At 38.2% G+C, this 14,433-nt stretch overlaps 1 protein-coding gene across 1 annotated transcript in view; it reads left to right on the top strand.

Annotated features, from left to right (window-relative positions):
- The window catches only part of LOC145875653 (uncharacterized), a 33,855-nt gene extending 20,359 nt beyond the window's left edge, over positions 1-13,496 (top strand). The window contains exon 2 of the mRNA XM_082971491.1: positions 12,160-13,496. Coding sequence (XP_082827617.1) covers positions 12,160-13,263 — 1,104 coding nt within the window. The 3' untranslated portion in view covers positions 13,264-13,496. The remainder of the gene's footprint in view (positions 1-12,159) is intronic.
- The last annotated feature ends 937 nt before the right edge of the window (positions 13,497-14,433 follow it).

Below are 14,433 nucleotides of genomic sequence, written 5' to 3'. Positions count from 1 at the left end.
TTGTATGTCGGGCAAAGTCTTATTTTCTACGACATTTTGCTAGGTGAGATATCCCCAATGTCACAGCTTAAACGTGTCCAAATCAGTAGTCCAAATGCAGAAACAGTTTGTGATAAATTGAAAACCTAAACATAAAATGTAATACATACACAAACATCTGTCACAATAATCATATTACTTGTATTATTTAAAACAAGCACCTTATAAAACTGTACAAGCACCAGAAACGCTGTTGTTTTGACAAGTAGCAATAAATCACTAATATCGATTAGGGGGGAAATCAGGTTGTACATGATGTTGAAACTAACACAACTAAAAAAACACATGGAAATGGGAGATATATTTTACCTCACTGATTAGAGGACAACCTGCAGAAGACAGTCAGCTACATTTTGGAGTGATGCATTTAAATGTAGGGGTCACTAAATAAAGGAACACAACAGTTATTTGTCATCACTCATTAATATCATGTTGAAATCAATTGTACGACAGGAGGGAGATGAGGTTGTACGTCCTGTTAAAACTAACAGCTCAAAAATCACACGGAATCTGGGAATAATGTGTACATCCCTGGTTAGAGGACAATTTGTATAAAACAGCTCGCTACATTTTGAAGTGTTGCATTTTGATTCCAGTGGGTCACCAACGTGGTAAGTGTAACACAGCTCTTTTTGTGTTAGTACTTTTTGTTAAATCTCATAAATAGTAACTCTTCCATTTCAGAGCCTGGATTTTCCCTCTGAGGCTAATATCCATATCATGCTGAAATCAATAGAACAGGGGACAAACGTTTAGGGTTCTACATTGTGACATCATTAAAATACTCCTTCTACAATGTTTAAACATTCTACATTGTGACATCATTAAAATACTCCTACTACAATGTTTAAACATTCTACATTTTATTTCACTGATATCATGAAACAACTCCTTCATGTATTTTCTGATGTTTAATCAGAGATCTTTTATCAGAGTATCTCTTCTCACATTGATTACAGCTATAAGGTTTCTCTCCTGTGTGTGTTCTATGGTGTCTAGTCAGCATGCTAGAACAAGTAAAACTCTTCCCACATTGAGCACAGCTATAAGGTTTCTCTCCTGTGTGTGTTCTCTGGTGTGATATCAGGGCGATTAAAATAGGAAAACTCCTCCCACATTGATCACAACTGTAAGTTCTCTCTCTTGTGTGTGTTCTCTGGTGTATAATAACATTCCTAGATTTATAAAAACTCTTCCCACATTGATCACAGCTATAAGGTTTCTCTCTTGTGTGTGTTCTCTGGTGTGATATCAGGCTGGTTGACAGAGGAAAACTCTTCCCACAGTCAGAGCAGAAGTAAGGTTTCTCTTTTGTGTGATTTCTCAGGTGTATTTTGAGTTCTGATGAAGATTTAAAAAATGTCCCACAATCAGAGCAGCAGTGAGAATTATCCCTTGTGTGAATTCTCCGGTGTGATATAATGCCTGATGAGGTGCATCTTTTCCCACAGTCAAAGCAGCGGTGAGATCTCTTCCCTGTGGTTCTCCGCTGGCGTTTCTTGAGGAGTTCTGATCTGGAGAGACTCTTCTCTGCCTCGTCAGCATCATGAGGTTGTTGAGGCTCCCCAGAGGATCCACGATAGTCACGTCTCTCTCCTGTGTGAACAACAAAGTCAGACAGATGATTAAAGGCCCACAACAGCGGTAATCCACTGTAAAAGGTGATGCCAACAGCGTAGCCATGATGTTGGACAACAATTGACATCTGTAATGAATGTAATGATTACTTGACATTTGTCTTAAAATGAGCAAGAATAGTCATATTTTGTCTTGTTCTCACATTAGTAGTAACATCGAAGATTGTAGGCTAGAAATAAGTTATTCATGTTGTTGAAACTCTAAGTAGTGTGCCAGACGACTTTTGGTCTCCAATATAGGCCCCTTTCTGTGTTTGCTAAAATTGCGGCATGAGGGCGATTTGATTGCAGAAACTCCTCCCTGCTAATGAGGAAACCACTAGTTATGGATGTAGTATATCTGGTAATGAGGAAACCACTAGTTATGGATGTAGTATATCTGGTAATGAGGAAACCACTAGTTATGGATGTAGTATATCTGGTAATGAGGAAACCACTAGTTATGGATGTAGTATATCTGGTAATGAGGAAACCACTAGTTATGGATGTAGTATATCTGGTAATGAGGAAACCACTAGTTATGGATGTAGAATATCTGGTAATGAGGAAACCACTAGTTATGGATGTAGTATATCTGGTAATGAGGAAACCACTAGTTATGGATGTAGTATATCTGGTAATGAGGAAACCACTAGTTATGGATGTAGTATATCTGGTAATGAGGAAACCACTAGTTATGGATGTAGTATATCTGGTAATGAGGAAACCACTAGTTATGGATGTAGTATATCTGCTAATGAGGAAACCACTAGTTATGGATGTAGTATATCTAGTAATGAGGAAACCACTAGTTATGGATGTAGTATATCTGGTAATGAGGAAACCACTAGTTATGGATGTAGTATATCTGGTCATGAGGAAACCACTAGTTATGGATGTAGTATATCTGGTAATGAGGAAACCACTAGTTATGGATGTAGTATATCTGCTAATGAGGAAACCACTAGTTATGGATGTAGTATATCTGGTAATGAGGAAACTACTAGTTATGGATGTAGTATATCTGGTAATGAGGAAACCACTAGTTATGGATGTAGTATATCTGGTAATGAGGAAACCACTAGTTATGGATGTAGTATATCTGCTAATGAGGAAACCACTAGTTATGGATGTAGTATATCTGCTAATGAGGAAACCACTAGTTATGGATGTAGTATATCTGCTAATGAGGAAATCACTAGTTATGGATGTAGTATATCTGGTAATGAGGAAACCACTAGTTATAGATGTAGTATATCTGGTAATGAGGAAACCACTAGTTATGGATGTAGTATATCTGCTAATGAGGAAACCACTAGTTATGGATGTAGTATATCTGGTAATGAGGAAACCACTAGTTATGGATGTAGTATATCTGGTAATGAGGAAACCACTAGTTATGGATGTAGTATATCTGGTAATGAGGAAACGGCTAGTTATGGATGTAGTATATCTGGTAATGAGGAAACCACTAGTTATGGATGTAGTATATCTGGTAATGAGGAAACAACTAGTTATGGATGTAGTATATCTGCTAATGAGGAAACCACTAGTTATGGATGTAGTATATCTGCTAATGAGGAAACCACTAGTTATGGATGTAGTATATCTGGTAATGAGGAACCCACTAGTTATGGATGTAGTATATCTGCCTGGAGCAAAAATGGTGAGCAAAGATTTTAGTTTTTCACAATGTATTCTGAATGTGAATGGGGGAAAACTCAGGGGAGTAACCTCCATTTCCAGGTTGATGATGAGTTCATTTCACACTACTTTGGATTATAATTGTAAGGCTCGTTTGAATGTCCTGCTTAATATGTTTGTGTTATTGTCGCAAATCAACTGCTTTATACTTAAAAAACACTTCAACCAGTAAAATGCTCTTTGGCTTTTCCATCAGCCTGACAATGAGGGTTTGTACACTCTTTGCCAAATTGGCCCATAACTTCACCTAACAACAATCATACCTATGTAATGAACGAAGAAGCACTTTGGTTGTTGTTGCATGACACACATAGTGTCCTCTAGGACCCATAACAATAACATAGACCTACTGTAGGACCCATAACTTCACCTAACAATAACATAGACCTACTGTAGGACCCATAACTTCACCTAACAATAACATAGACCTACTGTAGGACCCATAACTTCACCTAACAATAACATAGACCTACTGTAGGACCCATAACTTCACCTAACAATAACATAGACCTACTGTCGGACCCATAACTTCACCTAACAATAACATAAACCTACTGTAGGACCCAAAACTTCACCTAACAATAACATAGACCTACTGTAGGACCCATAACTTCACCTAACAATAACATAGACCTACTGTAGGACCCATAACTTCACCTAACAACAAATATAGGAAAATATCTGTGTGTGTTGTACAATAGCCTATCCATCAAGGAACAGTTCTCTACACATTATGAGTGAAGTATCTCTGTGTCCAAACAGACTAACGAGACCCTACAGTAAATCAAGCAGACAATAACACATTATAAACATCAATTTGTTAGGAATGTTGGATCCAACGTGGAGCACGGCATAACTGTCTTTACCAGAGTAATGAATGAAGAAGCACTTTGGTTGTTGTAGCATGTCGTGATGTTTGTCATGTGACTGTCATTCAGAAAATGATTTCCTGGATCAGCTGATGATAGTTGAACATGTGACTGTAACTAAACAGCTACAGTATTAAGTATTATGTGTAATTATTGAAGAACCGCGTTAATGACAGTATCCATTTGGGTGTTGTCAATAAAGTTAAGGTGACTCTCGGTTAGAACCATTGGATTTAGTAAACTGAAATGATTTAGGATTTCTGTGCCCATGAAAACTGTTTCCCCAGCGTAACATAAGGAGACACTAAATGTTACGTAGGTAGAGAGCATTTCAGAGATCTGAATACAAAAAAACGTCCTAACAGGACAATAACCTAAACCACAAGGCCAAATCTACACTGGAGGAGCTTACCAAGATGACATTGAATGTTCCTGAGTGGCCTAGTTACAGTTTGGACTTAAATCATCTTGAAAGTCTATAGCAAGACTTGAAAACGGCTTTCTAGCAATGATCAACAACCAACTTGACAGAACATGAAGGATTTTAAAAAGAATAATGAATATTCACATGAAGATCAGTCTCCTATTGGATGACATCACGACTTCCCATCAAGCCAACTCCTTGGAGGCCTTACTATGACATCATTCACTCCTTCTAGTTTGCAGTTGTTAAAAAAACACTATTTTACTCAAAACATTTATTTGTTTCCCATTAGTGTGTTTATACTTTACTGTATTTATATATCACTTTTCAACAGGAAAAGTTTAAAAATCCCTGGAGGACGTCATGAACAATTCATACAGTACAAAAACATATTTGAGTGTAGAATGCCCTTTTAAAAATCACACATTAGTTCAACAACTGCAGAGTTTGTGTCCCTGTTTTATAAGATAGTACTCACTGTATTTACTGGTGTTAATCAGATCAATGTCCCTGTTTTATTAGATAGTACTCACTGTATTTACTGGTGTTAATCAGATCAATGTCCCTGTTTTATTAGATAGTACTCACTGTATTTACTGGTGTTAATCAGATCAATGTCCCTGTTTTATTAGATAGTACTCACTGTATTTACTGGTGTTAATCAGATCAATGTCCCTGTTTTATTAGATAGTACTCACTGTATTTACTGGTGTTAATCAGATCAATGTCCCTGTTTTATTAGATAGTACTCACTGTATTTACTGGTGTTAACCAGATCAATGTCCCTGTTTTATTAGATAGTACTCACTGTATTTACTGGTGTTAATCAGATCAATGTCCCTGTTTTATTAGATAGTACTCACTGTATTTACTGGTGTTAATCAGATCAATGTCCCTGTTTGACTCAGTCAAAAAACAAGATATCAAAATAAGCACCTAGTTATTAATACCCTTGATAAAGATGAGCAAAAATGTATAAAATAAATAAACTTTACCCACTACCAGGATATTTTAGCCCAAAACCTGGTTACCTCTCTGCTAGGAGGCTGAAACTTGGCCATAAGTGGATCTTCCAGCAAGACACATCAACATCCACAAAGAAATGGTTAATTGGGCACAAAAATCAACATTTTCAATGGCCATCTCAGTCTTCGGACTTGAACTCCATTGAAAACCTGTGGTTTGAATTGAACAGGGCAGTCCATAAGACAGACTAAATAAATCAAGGACATGGAGAGATTCTGTATGGAGGAAGGGTCTAAGATCCCACCCAATGTGTTCTCTAATCTCATTAAACATTTCAGTGTCGTTTTCCTCCCAAGGGGAGAGTGCTGGAGTATTGAAAACATGGGTGGCAATAATTCAGACCCCTGCCTTTTGAGAATTACATGTTAAACTAAATCTCTTTCTCTGAGCAATTGTATTAGTATAAAATAATATAATTTCCCTTTTTTTTGGTGTAACAATACATCATGTAGATGTATATAATGAACAGACTAGGTCTATACTGCTCCTACATGGTGTAACAATACATCATGTAGATGTACAGTGGGGGGAAAAAGTATTTGATCCCCTGCTGATTTTGTACATTTGCCCACTTACAAAGAAATAATCAGTCCATAATTTTAATAGTAGGTTTATTTGAGCAGTGAGAGACAGAATAACAACAAAAAAAATCCAGAAAAATGCATGTCAAAAATGTTATAAATTGATTTGCATTTTACTGAGCGAAATAAGTATTTGACCCCCTCTCAATCAGAAAGATTTCTGGCTCCCAGGTGTCTTTTATACAGGTAACGAGCTGAGATTAGGAGCACACTCTTAAAGGGAGTGCTCCTAACTGTAAAGGGATAATTCCAGTACAGTACATGTGTAAAGGGTGTAGAGGGATAATCCCAGTGCAGTACATGTGTAAAAGGATAATTCCAGTACAGTACATGTGTAAAGGGATAATTCCAGTACAGTACATGTGTAAAGGGTGTAGAGGGATAATCCCAGTACAGTACATGTGTAGAGGGTGTAGAGGGATAATCCCAGTGCAGTACATGTGTAAAGGGTGTAGAGGGATAATCCCAGTGCACTACATGTGTAAAGGGTGTAAAGGGATAATTCCAGTGCAGTACATGTGTAAAGGGTGTAGAGGGATAATTCCAGTGCAGTACATGTGTAAAAGGATAATTCCAGTACAGTACATGTGTAAAGGGATAATTCCAGTACAGTACATGTGTAAAGGGTGGAGAGGGATAATCCCAGTACAGTACATGTGTAGAGGGTGTAGAGGGATAATCCCAGTGCAGTACATGTGTAAAGGGTGTTGAGGGATAATTCCAGTGCAGTACATGTGTAAAGGGTGTAGAGGGATAATCCCAGTGCAGTACATGTGTAAAGGGTGTAGAGGGATAATCCCAGTGCAGTACATGTGTAAAGGGTGTAGAGGGATAATCCCAGTGCAGTACATGTGTAAAGGGTGTAAAGGGATAATTCCAGTGCAGTACATGTGTAAAGGGTGTAGAGGGATAATTCCAGTGCAGTACATGTGTAGAGGGATAATCCCAGTGCAGTACATGTGTAAAGGGTGTTGAGGGATAATCCCAGTGCAGTACATGTGTAAAGGGTGTTGAGGGATATTTCCAGTACAGTACATGTGTAAAGGGTGTAAAGGGATAATCCCAGTGCAGTACATGTGTAAAGGGTGTAAAGGGATAATTCCAGTGCAGTACATGTGTAAAGGGTATAGAAGGATAATCCCAGTACAGTACATGTGTAAAGGGTGTAAAGGGATAATTCCAGTGCAGTACATGTGTAAAGGGTGTAGAGGGATAATCCCAGTGCAGTACATGTGTAAAGGGTGTTGAGGGATAATTCCAGTGCACTGGTTATTGACTGCAGACTTAAAATGCTGAAAACAGGTCCCTAGTGGAATGACAACAACATGGCTGCTTGTTAAAGAAGAGATGGAGAGAGAGACAGAGATAACCATATACATTGCACATGGACCGTAAGAAATCCTGAATGTATTGAAATGCCTGGGCTCGCAGGGGATGTGTTAATTCATAACCCATCATTTATACCTGTTAATTCATAACCCATCATTTATACCTGTTAATTCATAACCCATCATTTATAACCCATCATTTATACCTGTTAATTCATAACCCATCATTTATACCTGTTAATTCATAACCCATCATTTATACCTGTTAGTTCATAACCCATCATTTATACCTGTTAGTTCATAACCCATCATTTATACCTGTTAATTCATAACCCATAATTTATACCTGTTAATTCATAACCCATCATTTATACCTGTTAATTCATAACCCATCATTTATACCTGTTAATTCATAACCCATCATTTATACCTGTTTATTCATAACCCATCATTTATACCTGTTAATTCATAACCCATCATTTATACCTGTTAATTCATAACCCATCATTTATACCTGTTAGTTCATAACCCATCATTTATACCTGTTAATTCATAACCCATAATTTATACCTGTTAATTCATAACCCATCATTTATACCTGTTAATTCATAACCCATCATTTATACCTGTTAGTTCATAACCCATCATTTATACCTGTTAATTCATAACCCATAATTTATACCTGTTAATTCATAACCCATCATTTATACCTGTTAATTCATAACCCATCATTTATACCTGTTAATTCACAACCCATCATTTATACCTGTTAATTCATAACCCATCATTTATACCTGTTAATTCATAACCCATCATTTATACCTGTTAGTTCATAACCCATCATTCATAACCCATCATTTATACCTGTTAGTTCATAACCCATCATTTATAACCCATCATTTATACCTGTTAGTTCATAACCCATAATTTATACCTGTTAGTTCATAACCCATCATTTATACCTGTTAATTCATAACCCATCATTTATACCTGTTAGTTCATAACCCATCATTTATACCTGTTAATTCATAACCCATCATTTATACCTGTTAATTCATAACCCATCATTTATACCTGTTAGTTCATAACCCATCATTCATAACCCATCATTTATACCTGTTAGTTCATAACCCATCATTTATACCTGTTAGTTCATAACCCATCATTTATACCTGTTAGTTCATAACCCATCATTTATACCTGTTAGTTCATAACCCATCATTTATACCTGTTAGTTCATAACCCATCATTTATACCTGTTAGTTCATAACCCATCATTTATACCTGTTAATTCATAACCCATCATTTATACCTGTTAGTTCATAATCCATCATTTATACCTGTTAATTCAGGGGCGGTTCAGGCAGGCTGGCACGCTCCCTGACCTAACTTGGCAGGAACTAATGGGGATCCATAATAAACCCCAGGAAGAGTAGCTGCTGCCTTGACAGGAACTAATGGGGATCCATAATAAACCCCAGAAAGAGTAGCTGCTGCCTTGGCAGGAACTAATGGGGATCAATAATTAACCCCAGGAAGAGTAGCTGCTGCCTTGGCAGGAACTAATGGGTATCCATAATAAACCCCAGGAAGACTAGCTGCTGCCTTGGCAGGAACTAATGGGGATCCATAATCAATACAAATACTTGTATCAATATATTTGTGTCTCTTTACTCTCGGATTCTAAAAAGCTAATTAGCATCAAAGTAGACGACATGCAAGACTACAAATCCCTGCAAGCTCCTGCATGTCATCTCTAGCCAACACCTTTCACAGAACAGTTCACTGAATTGTCCATTGAAATAAATGTTGACAATTTAATCATTGCTACATTAAGGTCTGATTGCTGGAGTGCTGCAGAGATGGTTGTCCTTCTGGAAGGTTCTCCCATCTCCACAGAGGAACTCTGGAGCTCTGTCAGAGTGAACATCGGGTTCTTGTTCACCTCCCTGACCAAGGCCCTTTCTCCCATCTCCACAGAGGAACTCTGGAGCTCTGTCAGAGTTACCATCAGGTTATTGGTCACCTCCCTGACCAAGGCCCTCCTCCTCAAATCGCTCAGTTTGGCCAGGTGACCAGCTCTAGGAAGAGTATTCCATTTAAGAATGGAGGCCACTGTGTTCTTAGGGACCTTTAATGCTGCAGAGTGTTTTTTGGTTCCCTTCCCCAGATCTGTGCCTCAACACAATCCTGTCTCGGAGCTCTACGGACAATTCCTTCGTCCTCATTGCTTGGTTTTTGCTCTGACATGCACTGTCAACTCTGGGACCTTATATAGACAGGTGTGTGCCTTCCAAATCATATCCAATCAATTGAATTTACCACAGGTGGACTCCGAACAAGTTGTTGTTGCATCTCAAGGATGATTTAATGGAAACAGGATGCACCCGAAAGCAATTTTGAGTCTCATAGCAAAGGGTCTGAATACTTAAGTAAATAAGGTATTTCTGTTTTTTTTACCTGTTCACTTTTTCATTATTGTGTGTAGATTAATGAGGATTCTATTTTTTAAATCCATTTAAAATAAAGCTGTAACGTAACAAAATGTGTAAAAAGGGAAGGGGTGTGAACTTTCTGAATGAACTGTTTTATTTCATTTTTAAAAATGTAACCTTTATTTAACTCGCAATCACGGCCGGTTGTGACACAGCCTGGACTCGAACCGGGGTGTCTGTAGTGACGCCTCTAGCACTGAGATACAGTGTCCGCTGTGCCACTCAGGGGCCCCAACATCATGTTCTAGTGCTGTCCCCAACTAAAATACCAGCGGTCGGCAAACTTTTCCATTTAGAGTGGCAATGTATCTGACCATTTCTACTGATCTGGTGCCAGTTATGATTTTCATATGCATATTTTCATGGAAGATTTTAAAATCATTGTCTGTGATTAATCTACATTCTATCTAAATCTAAAAGAAAATTATACAAATCTAAAAGGAATTTTTATTGCCAACTATGTAAAAATAACCTACATAAAGCCAACAAATAAAAACATTGCAGCCTGCAGGTAATAAATATCCTATAAATCACTTTGGCTGCACATGGCCTGTCTACAACGAACTTAAAACATATCAACTATCAACTGGGTCCTCCTAAACTTGTGATAGCAAGCTTGCAACATTGTATAAAATATTCTGGGCCCTCAGAGATTCCCGGCCAATGACTTTGGGACAGACACAGCTGTAGGCTATTTGTTCAAAGGATAAGAAGTAATCAGGTATTTTATGACATTTCCACTGGATCAGAGCATTACATTTGTCCCTTTAATGCTGAGTGGTTATCGAAAGGGTGAGAGCTGGAAATATATTTTTTAAATACTTTGAGGAACTATTATCATTTGCAATTGATTTTGATTAGACTTTGTTTACTTGCTTTTTGATGTGAAGAAAAAAATTACTGTTATTGTTTGTTAAACACTTAGTGTACAAACCCTCATTGTCAGGCTGATGGAAAAGCTAGCCAATGAGCATTTTACTGGTTGAAGTGTTTTTTAAGTATAAAGCACTTGATTTGCGACAATAACACAAACATATTAAGCAGGAGATTCAAGCGAGCCTTACAATTATAATCCAAAAGTAATGTGAAATGCACTCATAAGCAACCTGCAAATGGAGGCTATTTTTGCTGTCAGCCTATGAGAACTCCCCTGAGTTTTCCCCCACGGTGGTGAATTAGTAAATAGACACAGAGCTTAATGTGAGTTTCCTTGAGTAGCACTCCTGATCTTGTGCTAAAATCTTTGCTCACCATTTTTGCTCCATGCAGATATACTACATCCATAACTAGTGGTTTCCTCATTACCAGATATACTACATCCATAACTAGCGGTTTCCTCATTACCAGATATACTACATCCATAACTAGTGGTTTCCTTATTACCAGATATACTACATCCATAACTAGTGGTTTCCTCATTACCAGATATACTACATCCATAACTAGTGGTTTCCTCATTACCAGATATACTACATCCATAACTAGTGGTTTCCTCATTACCAGATATACTACATCCATAACTAGTGGTTTCCTCATTAGCAGATATACTACATCCATAACTAGTGGTTTCCTCATTACCAGATATACTACATCCATAACTAGCCGTTTCCTCATTAGCAGGGATGAGTTTCTGCAACCAAATTGTGTGCTTTGCCCTCGTGCCGCAATTTTAGCAAACACAGAAAGGGGCCTATATTGGAGACCAAAGTCGTCTGGCACATTGCTTAGGGTTTCAACAACTTTAATAATTTCTTTCTAGCCTACAATCATCGGTTTTACTACTAATGTGAAAACAAGACTAAAGATGACTATTCTTGCTCATTTTAAGACAATTGTTAAATCATTTTAACATTCATTACAGATGTCAGTTGTTGTACATCATGGCTACACTGTTGGCATCACCTTATACAGTGGATTACTGCAGTTGTGGGCCTTTAATCATCTGTCTAACTTTGTTGTTCACACAGGAGAGAGACGGGACTATCGTGGATCCTCTGGGGAGCCTCAACAACCTCATGATGCTGACGAGGCAGAGAAGAGTCTCTCCATATCAGAACTCCTCAATAAACACCAGCAGAGACCCACAGGGAAGAAAACTCACTGCTGCTCTGACTGTGGGAAGAGATTCACCTCCTCATCAGGCATTAAAATTCATCAGAGAATCCACACAGGAGAGAAACCTTATAGCTGTACTCAATGTGGGAAGAGTTTTGTTTCATCTACTGGTCTGACAGTACACCAGAGAATCCACACAGGAGAGAAACCTTATAGCTGTACTCAATGTGGGAAGAGTTTTGTTTCATCTACTGGTCTGACAGTACACCAGAGAACACACACAGGAGAGAAACCTTATAGCTGTGATCAATGTGGGAAGAGTGTTACTACGTATAGAAATCTTACTCTACACCAGAGAATCCACACAGGAGAGAAACCGTATAGCTGTGATCAATGTGGGAATTGTTTTGCTAGATCTAGCAGTCTGATTCGACACCAGAGAATACACACAGGAGAGAAAGTTTATAGCTGTAATCAATGTGGGAAGAGTTTTGTTTCATCTGGCGATCTGACAGTACACCAGAGAATACACACAGGACCGAAATCTTATAGCTGTACTCAATGTGGGAAGAGTTTTAGTCATTCAACCAGCCTGATATCACACCAGAGAATACACACAGGAGAGAAATATTTTAGCTGTACTCAATGTGGGAAGAGTTTTACTCAGCTAAGAAACCTGATATCACACCAGAGAACACACACAGGAGAGAAAGCGTATAGCTGTGATCAATGTGGGAATATTTTTGCTAGATCTAGCAGTCTGATTCGACACCAGAGAATACACACAGGAGAGAAACTTTATAGCTGTACTCAATGTGGGAAGAGTTTAAGTCATTCAAGCAGCCTGATATCACACCAGAGAACACACACAGGAGAGAAACCGTATAGTTGTACTCAATGTGGGAAGAGTTTTAGTCATTCAACCAGCCTGATATCACACCAGAGAACACACACAGGAGAGAAACCGTATAGCTGTACTCAATGTGGGAAGAGTTTTAGTCATTCAACCAGCCTGATATCACACCAGAGAACACACACAGGAGAGAAACCATATAGCTGTACTCAATGTGGGAAGAGTTTTAGTCATTCAACCAGCCTGATAGCACACCAGAGAACACACACATGAGAGAACTCATAGCTGTAATCAATGTTGGAAGAGTTTTGTTTCATCTACTGGTCTGACAGTACACCAGAGAACACACACAGGAGAGAAAACGTATAGCTCTAATCGATGTGGGAAGAGTTTTACTAAGTCAAACAGCCTGGTACAACACAGAGAACACACACAGGAGAGAAATCTCAAAGCAGATCTCAGATCAAATATCAGAAAATACATACATGAAGGAGTTGTTTCATGATATCAATGAATTAATGGCACAATGTAGAATGTTAACATTGTTGTAGGAGATTTTAATAATTTCACAATGTAGAAGCATAAATGTTTGCCCCTTTATCAATTGATTTCAACAGGATTTGGATATTAGCCTCAGGGGAAAATCCAGGCTCTGAATTGAACGTTTTTTTTTGTGTGTTTAGTTGTGTTACACTTACCACGTTGGTGACCCACTTGAATCAAAATGCAACACTTCAAAATGTAGCTAGCTGTTTTCTACAAATTCTCCTCTAACCAGGGATGTACACATGTTACGGATACAGGTATCCTGTGTGTGTATCCAGTATGTGTGTTTCTTTTCTTTCCTTCTCCCCTCACAGGTGACAATCATCACTCCCCAATCAGTCATCAATCAGTCCCCAATCAGAAGACACCTGCTCCCCTTTCCTCACCCAATCACAGCCCCTTTCCCTTGGTTTAAAAAACCCAGTCTCTAGCTCATTATCACTCTGTGTTCAATCTCTCTCTGTGAGATCAATCTTTGTGTCATTCTTTCAATCTCTCTTTGTATGCTCTCTCTCTCCCATCTCTTTTGTTTTTCTTTCACCCCACATGTCCCATTTGTCCGGTACCTGTGAGTATTGTTTTGTTTGACTTGTTCGTTTGGTGGGAAAAGGGGGTAAGAAGACCAGTCGCCCAACATTACCCGTAGGAAAACAGTGTCTAAATACACTAGTTAGAACTGGGCGGACAACCCCCTGTATTTTTGGTTAGTTAGCTAGCTGTTGTGGAAATAGGCTAGTCTAGCTTAGGGGTGGTTTTGGATTATTGTCTCTTTGCTTGGGTCCCGCTCAAGAAAAAGGAGAAACAAATAATCCTATTGTATATTATTATTTAGAAATACGTGTTTTTTTCTTGATTTTAATTGTTGACAGCCAGTAGACACCATGTTTATATTGTAGA

The sequence above is a fragment of the Salmo salar genome, unplaced genomic scaffold (genome assembly GCF_965601325.2).
Source record: "Salmo salar unplaced genomic scaffold, fSalSal1 ptg000306l, whole genome shotgun sequence".
NCBI lineage: Eukaryota > Metazoa > Chordata > Actinopteri > Salmoniformes > Salmonidae > Salmo > Salmo salar.
This window is presented reverse-complemented; position numbering and strand designations above follow the sequence as displayed.